At 36.3% G+C, this 10,100-nt stretch overlaps 1 protein-coding gene across 1 annotated transcript; it reads right to left on the bottom strand.

The window, feature by feature from the left end:
• Positions 1-1,560: 1,560 nt before the first annotated feature.
• LOC137209194 (olfactory receptor 10R2-like) lies at positions 1,561-2,337 on the bottom strand. Its single transcript, XM_067710570.1, is given in 3 exon segments — positions 1,561-1,816; positions 1,818-2,155; positions 2,158-2,337. Coding segments are annotated over 3 exon segments (774 nt in total).
• Between the last annotated feature and the right edge of the window lie 7,763 nt (positions 2,338-10,100).

Raw genomic sequence — 10,100 nt, 5'->3', positions numbered from 1 at the left:
ATAAGCACACTTGTCTCCAAAGAATAACAATATCACTCTCTTCTAAGGCTGTTCACTATAGAAACACTAAAAAAAAGATAAGAGCTAAATTAAAAAGTTATTCAGTGGGCCCACACGTGAAGAGGATAATAGAAAATTAGACCTACAAAGTAGGATACACAAAAAATTTTAAAAAGCACTTTAGCATCAGGCTGCTGTAGAAAATAGTCCAAGCACTAGTGCTGGACACAAAACTCAGCCACTTTTTATGAAAGTTGATCAAGGCATTAAGTGTAAAGTCTGTTTCTGGAGCTTTCTATTTAACTACTACAAGTTCCTGCAGTATAGAATTTAATTTCCTCATGTCTACATACTCTATATTCAGAAACTTTAGATTGCACCTCTTAATTTTTTTAATGCATGTGACGTAATAAAACAGAACTACTCTAGTTAATTGTATGTGCTGTCCTAACCAGAATAGAATATCTTTTTACCCCATGGTGAGTTTTTGTGAAATTCACCATTGAAGGGACATTTACGTCCAGGAAGAAAATCTAGTGGGTAGATGCAAAATGCCAATTAATGTATCCTGTCATTATTTTCAAATTATAAAACATAAAATCTGTGACAGGATGATATAAATGATTTCTCAAACAGGTAAAAAGGAACATTATAACAAAATGTCAAAAGTAGAAAAGAAATGATTAAATGGTAAAAATAGAGTGAAGCGATTTAGATAAGATTGGCCATGAGGCAAGGACTATCATGAATTGGGTCTACGAATGGGTTTAGATATTCTGTAAACTCCTTAAATTGTAAGCACGTCTTCTCCCACTCATGTTCATGAGGATAATTTCATGTTTGGATATTGCTTTCAAAATACTCTCTGTTGTAATATGTGGACTAGAGTGATTAAGATGATTAACTATGGTCATAACACTGGTCAGGCCAACTATTTGACTATTTTTACAAACAATAACATTCCAAACTCAATATTTACCAATAAACCTCATAATAACATCTTATTCTAGAGGAAAAGCAGACATTAGTGTCACATAAGTGACACTAATGTGAGCTTTTCTGTATTGCAATTGAGGTACAAAAGCTGAGAGATGAAAATGTGCCAACTACTCTCAAAAAATAAAAATGTTCAGTTAAAAAGATGTGGAAGTACATTCTTTTTTTTTTTTTTTTTTTTTTTTTGCGTTACGCAGGCCTCTCACTGTTGTGGCCTCTCCCGTTGCGGAGCACAGGCTCTGGACGCGCAGGCTCAGCGGCCATGGCTCACGGGCCTAGCCTCTCTGCGGCATGTGGGATCTTCCCAGACCGGGGCACGAACCCGCGTCCCCTGCATCGGCAGGCGGACTCTCAACCACTGCGCCACCAGGGAAGCCCTGGAAGTACATTCTTTATAGTAGAAGAACTATGTTTTTTACAGAATCTGAAATATAATATTTCAATTAAATAATTTTAGGGATCATTTCTTCCCCAACACTTTTCTAATAGCAACTTGGACATCCTTGTTTCTGAGACTGTTTACCATGGGGTTTAATAATGGAGTGATAAAAGTGTATGTCACCATTACACATAGTTTGCTGTTGGTCTCAGGTAGATGTAGGAAGCAAAACCACAGTGAATAATAACAACAGTGAGGTGAGAGGCATGGGTGGAAAAGGCTTTCTGTCTGCCTTCAGCAGAGGGACTCTTCAGGATAGTCCTCAAAATGCAGATATAAGAAACACAGATGAATAAAAATGGGACCACAAGTACAAGAACCCCACAGATGAATATGACAAACTCATGAACATCTGTATTTGTGCAAGCCAGATGAATGACTGTCACAGAAATAATGGTTGACTTTGTTGGCACTACAGAAAGGAAGGCTGAAAACTAAATACACTACTGTTAGTGAGGCCAAGAACCCACCAATCCCACAGGTGGCTCCCAATTTTCCACACACCTGTCAACTCATAAGGATAGGGTAATGCAGAGGTTGACAAATGGCAGCATAATGATCATAGCCCATCACTCCCAATAGCAGGCAGTAGGTAATAGCAAAACCAAGGAAGAAGAACATTTGGATGGCACAACAGGTGAAGGAGGTTGTCTTGGCCACAGAAAGGAGATTGATGAACATCTTGGGTAAGACGACAAAGGTGTATAGCATCTCTCTGATGTTGAGAGAATTCTGAAGAAGAAGTACATTGGTGTGTGGAGGCTTTTTTCCAGGAGGATGACACTAACAATAGTGACATTGCCACTGAGAATGACTAGGTACAGAAAAAGGAAAACCGCAAAGAAGACAAGCTGAATTTCACCAAGGCTTGAAGAACACAGCAACAGGAACTCAGTGACCATGGTGAGGTTCTCTCCCAAGACCTGTAAAGAAAAGGGAAGTAAATGCATTCAGGTACATGGATACAGGAATCTATATGCAGGGTATGTAGGCTCATATGTCTTTCTTCAGGTGTTGGAAAGATCTTGCCTTTACCAGTTTCTAGCAGCTTCTGGTTCATGATCCCCCTCCGCCTTCTTCAAAGCCAGGAAAGTTGTATATCTTTCCCCAACTCTGATTCTGTCTTCCACTTTTAAGAATACTGTGATTACATAGTCACACCCAAATAATATAAAATAATCTCTATCTGAAGGGCACAGGGTTAGCAAACTTAATTTTATCTCCAGCCTTAATTCCCGTTTTTCATGTAACCTAACCAATTTACATGTTTCTGGGATTGATACATGGACATCTTTGGAAGGACATTATTCTGCCTTCTACAAGGAGGAACACACAATGCAAAAATGAACAAAAGAAAATAATTCCTTATTTAATGGAATGAAAAACTAGGATTAAACTTAACAAATGAGGAGCAAGACATATTCACAGAAAACCACCAAATGTTGTTGAGAGAAATTAAAGAAAATCTAAATAAACAAAGAGACATCCATGTTCATGGGTTGTAAGACTCAACATTACTACGGGCAATTATGAACAAACTGATCTATATATTCATCATAAACTTTTTTTGTAAAAATTGACAAAGTGATCACAAAATGACTATGAAAAGGAATTAGAATAGCCAAAATAATTGTGAAAAAGGAGGGCGAAGATGGAGGATTTATACTTTCTGATTGCAAAACTTACCTTAATGATGCAGTAATCAAGAAAGTATGACACTGGCATATAATTATACATATAGACAATGGTTAGAATTTAGAGTCCAGAAATATACACTTCAAAAAGTACAACTGTGAAAATGAAGAGAACACCACACAGAGAATAATATATTTGCAAAACATATATCTGATAAGCGATTTGTATCCAGAATATACATATAACTCTTACAATTGAAATAAAAGAAGCATGCAGTTTAAAAATGGGCAGACTAGGGGTTTCCCTGGTGGCGTAGTGGTTGAGAGGTTATATTTACATATAAAATGTAAATATATGGACTCTTAACCATTGCGCCACCAGGGAAGCCCCAGGGAAGCCCCCAGTGTTCTTCTTTTTTCCAGCAAAAATGACTGCATTCAAATTCTATTTCTTGTGGGATCAGTATGGGGTTTCCATATAAAATACAAGATGCCCAGTTAATTTTAAATTCGGGCAAACAAAAATGACAGATTTACTATAAGAATGCCCTAAATATTGCATGAGACATACTTAGACTAAAAAATTATATTTGTTGCTTATCTGGAATTCAAATATAACTGGGTATCCTCTGTTCATATTTGTTAAATCTTATAACTCTAGACCACTGGTTTTCTACCAGTGCAGGAAAGGGTAGAAAACTCAAATTCCCATGGGCCCATATATTGGGAAGCTGGCTTTCCTATAATTAGATGTCACATAAACTCAGACAATCAAGTAGCCTGTTTATTCTACTATTAGTAAGGATTCTGTCATTAATTTCCATTATGGTGTGAGTATATAGGTCTCAACTATGGAATCAATTAAGCACTCCATGACTATGACTCCAGTGTTTAATTCTGATATGACTTTATCCACCTATTATGTTAGAGAACTTAGTAAAGTACAAATAATACCTATCAATATTTACTTTAAATGTCAATGGACTAAAAGATCCAATCAAGAGACAAGAGTGACTGATTAGATTAAAAAACAAGACCCATCTGTATGCTACTTACAAAAGATTCACTTCAGAACTAAAGACACTCAGAGACTGAAAGGGAGGGGTTGGAAAATGATATTTCACGAAAATGGAAACAACAAGAAAGTAGGGGTAGCAACACTCATATCAGACAAAACAGACTTCATACTCCTTGAAAAAGTTTAGGGCCAAATTAACCCTCAAACAGAAAAGAAAAGAAAGAGCATCTTAACTCCTGATCCACAATCATGTATACTCTTTGTTAAAACATGTTTCTTTATGTAATTTATTATATGCATCACAGTATGATGAACATACTCTTTCACCGAAACAGCACAGTCCTGATTCATATGCACAGCTATCACTCTTAGAAACATCTTTTATACTTGTGTCTACATAGTGTATTATATGCACTGTAGTGTGGTGAACACATGCATTCACTGCAGTAACACTACTCATGCAACAGAAAATAAGCACTTTTAGAAACACCTCTAATGCATGTGTCTTTTTTTAATTGTGATGGGAGGGAGGCGCAAGAGGGAGGAGATATGGGGATATATGTAAATGTATAGCTGATTCACCTTGTTATAAAGCAGAAACTAACACACCGTTGTAAAGCAATTATACTCCAATAAAGATGTTAAAAAAATTTAAAAAGAAAAAACAAAACACATACCATGAGATCTAACCTTGTGACAAATTTTTAAATGTACAGTACAGTTTTGTTAACTATAAGCCCAATGTTGTACAGAAGATCCTTAGAAATTTTTGATATTGCATAACTGAAACTTAGTACTCATTGAACAGAATCTCCCCATTTCCACCACCCTCCAACCCCTGACAACCAACATCCTACTTTCTGTTTCTATGAGTTTGACTACTTTAGATACCTCATATTAGTGGAGTCATGCAGTATTTGTCCTTCTTTCACTGACTTATTTCACTTAACACTATGCCCTCCAAGTTCATCAGTGTTTTTGCATTCTAGATGGTCTATTTATTGTTGAAAGTGGGGTAATGAAGTCTACCATTATGGGTTGCTGTGTGATTCTGCCTTCATATGTTAATAATTGCTTGATATATTTAGGTGCTTCAATGTTGGGTACATAAATATCTACAACTGTTATATTTTCTTGATGACTTTTTCATTTTATCATTATATAAAGACATTCTTTATCTCTCCTTCCTGTTTTTCTGACTAAAAGTCTATTTTGTCTGAAATAAGAATAGCCACCCCTGATCTTTCTTTCAAGGATTTTATTTATTTAACCTCAACTGTCATATTTATTAGCATAAAGTTATTCATATTATTCCCTTATCCTCTTTATAAAATCTCCATGAATAATAGAAATACCTGCTCTTTCATTCCAGATATTAGTAATTTTCATATTCTCTCTTTTATCAGTCTGGCTGGAGGTTTATCTGCTTCATTTATCTTTTGAACTATCTTTTGATTTAATTGATTTCTATAATTCTTCACATTTGCATCCATTCATTTTCACTCTTTTCTCTGAAATTTCCTTCCTTCAACTTCACTGTATTTAATATAGTCTTCTTTTTTTTCTAGTTTCTTAAGGTGGCAATTTAAATCATTGAATTTAGATGCTGTTCCTTTCTAATTTAAGTATTTAAAGCTATAAATTTTCCTTTATACACTATTGGGCTGCATCCTACAAATGTGCATATGTAGCCTTTTCATTTTGTTTAATTCAAAATATTGTCCAATCTTTATTTTAAATTTTCTTTGAACCATGGATTATTCAGAAGTATTGCTTATTGCCAAATATATGGAGAGTTTCCAGAAATTTTTCATTATTTTTTTCTTGTTTAATTGCATTATGATCACAGAACATTATTCATATGATTTTCAATCATTTTAAATATATGAAAATTTGCTTAATGGTCCAGAATTTGGTTTTTCTTGGTGAATGCTCCTTGTGCTCTTGAAAAGAATATGTTTTCTGCTATTGTTAGACGGAATGTTCATGTTAACAAGGTCAAGTTGGTTGATAATGTGGTCAAGTCTCTCAGACCTCATGAGTCTCTTCTTATCTCCTCCCTGTAATCCCTTTGCATCTTGTGAAAACATTTGGCACCCAGCCACACAAGTAACAGCTGAATTATCTGAGCTTAACCCAATATCTTGTCACTACAGGTAAGTATATGGCTTCTTCATGGCCACAAAAGTACCACATGCTTATAGGTCCCAGGTATCAACTATCAGAAAAGTGAAGGGCTTTTGATTTTTGTTTGTTTGTTGTGGTAATATAAACGTAGTGTATGAGGTGGCCTTATGTTTTAAATAAGTAAGTGAAGAGTGTCAGAGAGTTATATTTTCTGAAACAAAAGCAAGGTGAGGACAAAGTTTTTTTCTTTTATTGCAGATGTTCACCTTTAAATGGAAGGTGGAAAATTTCACCTCCAAAATTCCACATTAAACATCCCCCCATAATGTTTTCAAAGTAGACACATCCTATATCTAGGTCCACATTTCTGGCATAAGTCACTTAAGACACTTGGTAATTTCAGGCAGATTAATTAAGAGAGGTAGCAATTATGTTTTCAGCTTGAAGTTGATAAGAAACTTCTCATGAACTGAAATTAATTTGGAAGAATGCTCCTTGTAATTGAAAGGTTAATTCAGACACTAAAAGTCCTTTCCCTGGGACCCACTTACTGGGGGGGCTGATCATTTTTAAATTGTGGATACAGATTCTTTCTTGGAGAAAAACTAAAATTTTGTCATATGTTTGACAAATGTAGACATTTACAATAATATCAATTACTGTAACCAATTCTCTTTTAATGTTTTATATTTCCTTAATTTCTAGCTGAAATATTGATACTTAAAATATCTTTAATTTTTTTCCATTTTCCGCAGACACAGTACCAACAGGTTATTTATTAAATGTTATCACTTTTTTTTTTTTGGCGTTATGTGAGCCTCTCACTGTCGTGGCCTCTCTCGTTGCGGAGCACAGGCTCCGGACGTGCTGGCTCAGCGGCCATGGCTTATGGGCCTAGCCGCTTTGCGGCATGTGGGATCTTCCGGGACCGGGGCACGAACCCGTGTCCCCTGCATCGGCAGGTGGACTCTCAACCACTGCGCCACCAGGGAAGCCCACGTTATCACTTTTGAGTGACACTGTTCTTGCTTTCCTTAAGAATAGAGGCCATAATGTTTATCATAGGCAATGCTTAAATTGAAGTAATTGAAAAATTACTTTTACCACATTCCTAAACTTCAATTAGCCTCTTTCTTTAACGAGAACAAAACTGCAAGTTATCTTTAACTTTCTCTTGCTTCTATTGATACTTTGAAGCCTGTTCTCGCAGGTCCCCTTAAGACAATTTTTTTCAATAGTGCTCATCCCATAAAGATAGTCCTGAGGCACACTTTACTGTGGACCCAAGTACAGGCTCCGAGCCTCCTCTGAATTCCATCACAGAGACTGCTGGGACTATGTTGCTACTATTGACAAAACTTCTGGCAAGTTTCAAGGAAGTGTGAAGGTAAAGTCCATAGAAAGTAACTCTTCTTTGTTACTGGCTTGTTTTTGTTGTTGGTTTTTTGTTTGTTTGTTTTTTGTTTTCCAGTGATGTGTTGTTTAATTTCTCATTTAGGTTAGACTGTGCAGCCAGGATTAATCTTCTTTCCTTGCTTTAGTTCAGTCCTTTCTCAACGTACACAGTAATCACTGAAAATATCTCTTTATTGACCCCTTAAATCCATTCTCTACATCAGACCCAGTTAACTTTCCGAAATGAAAACATCATATTTCATCCTTACCAAAAACTCTTCTTAGTGTCGAAACAAAATAAAATAAAACATCCCCAGTATAAGAAATGGGTGAACTGGGTCATCAGCTTTGTTTTCAGCTTGGCAGGGGGGAAATTCCCTGGCAATGCTGAAAATCAGAACTTGTGTCCTTTCAGATCTCTGTTTGACACAGTTTTATGCTTTCATGTTAGTTGTTGGGGAGTAAAAACATGATATTTCAGCATTAGACAAAGTTGTATCTCTATTGTTTGCTGCTTTTTTTTTTCTTTTTGATTCTGACCTAATGTCTGTACACCTGGTATCTCAGGTCATCCTTGTACAGACGTCTTGTGTAAATAAAGACTTGGCCATGATGCTTTTATGAAACTGTGAAATGAAATTATAATCACTCATTTTATGAGTGTTCTGTTTCACAAATTCATCACTCCTCTTCTGCACCATCCCTGAAATTTTCACTTTTTAATGATTTCATCACCTTCACCTTGCTGATTTACTTGTTAGTACAGTAGTAAATTCTAACACAGGCTTGATATCATTTTTTCTAACAATTTTTAACATAGTTTTAAACACACAACCTTTCATTTCTTATGAGATTACATTTAAATAATGCAGCATGGTGTGGAGAAAAGGGAACACTCCTGCACTGCTGGTGGGAATGTGAATTGGTACAGCTGCTATGGAGAACAGTATGGAGGTTCCTTAAAAAACTACAAATAGAACTACCATATGACCCAGCAATCCCACTACTGAGCATATACCCTGAGAAAACCATAATTCAAAAAGAGTCATGTACCAAAATGTTCATTGCAGCTCTATTTACAATATCCCAGAGACGGAAACAACCTAAGTGCCCATCATCGGATGAATGGATAAAGAAGATGTGGCACATATATACAATGGAATATTACTCAGCCATAAAAAGAAATGAAATTGAGCTATTTGTAATGAGATGGATAGACCTAGAGTCTGTCATACAGAGTGAAGTAAGTCAGAAAGAGAAAGACAAATACTGTATGCTAACACATATATATATGGAATTTAAGAAAAAAAAATGTCATGAAGAACCTAGGGATAAGACATGAATAAAGACACAGACCTACTGGAGAACGGACTTGAGGATATGGGGAGGGGGAAGGGTGAGCTGTGACAAAGCGCGAGAGAGGCATGGACATATATACACTTCCAAACTTAAGGTAGATAGCTAGTGGGAAGCAGCCACATAGCACAGGGATATCAGCTCGGTGCTTTGTGACCACCTGGAATGGTGGGATAGGGAGGGTGGGAGGGAGGGAGATGCAAGAGGGAAGAGATATGGGAACATATGTATATGTATAACTGATTCACTTTGTTATAAAGCAGAAACTAACACACCATTGTAAAGCAATTATACCCTAATAAAGATGTTAAAAAAATAAAAAAATAATGCAGCATGACATGCAAAGACCTTATGTCCCACTCCTTATTTCCAGTCTTTTATATGACCACGCCTACTTCTTCATGATCTATGTCTGTCCTTCTCAATCTTTCTGAGGTGAAAGGCCAATTTTTCCCCAAATTTATTATGCACCAAAGATTTTGTAAAATATAATGAAAATGAGAGTGATTTCAAACACAAAATGAAAAGGGAATACAAGGCATTTTCTTGTTTTATTATTCGATTAACATACATGGAATCACTCTGTTGAACTGGTATAAAAGTTTCTAAACATTTACTTTCAGTTTTTATATTTATCTTGTTATGGACAAGTAGCAAATATTCCCTAGTCTCCTTCTGTTCTTTGGCATTGCTTTGTGCTTCAGATATTTCCAAATACATAGAATCCCTACAACATTCAAAACCGAAATATTGTTTACCTCCATGCTTTCACTCTCTCAGGTTGGAGTGTCCCCAGAGTTGGCCTGGTATATGCCTTTTTCTTTTATTTTTTTAAATATATTTATTTATTTAGTTAGTTTTGGCTGCATTAGGACTTCATTGCTGCGTGTAGGCTTTCTCTAGTTGCGGCGAGCGGGGGCTACTTTTCGTTGCAGTGAGCGGGCCTTTCATTGCAGTGGCTTCTCTTGTTGCAGAGCACGGGCTCTAGGCTTGTGGGCTTCAGTAGTTGTGGCACGTGGGCTCAGTAGTTGTGGCTTGCAGGCTCAGTAGTTGTGGCTCACGGGTGTAGTTGCTCCGTGGCATTAGCATTTTAAATTTTTATTTGTATTTCCTTCTATAACACAAATAGAGGTAG

This window comes from Pseudorca crassidens, chromosome 2 (genome assembly GCF_039906515.1).
Source record: "Pseudorca crassidens isolate mPseCra1 chromosome 2, mPseCra1.hap1, whole genome shotgun sequence".
Lineage (NCBI taxonomy): Eukaryota > Metazoa > Chordata > Mammalia > Artiodactyla > Delphinidae > Pseudorca > Pseudorca crassidens.
This window is presented reverse-complemented; position numbering and strand designations above follow the sequence as displayed.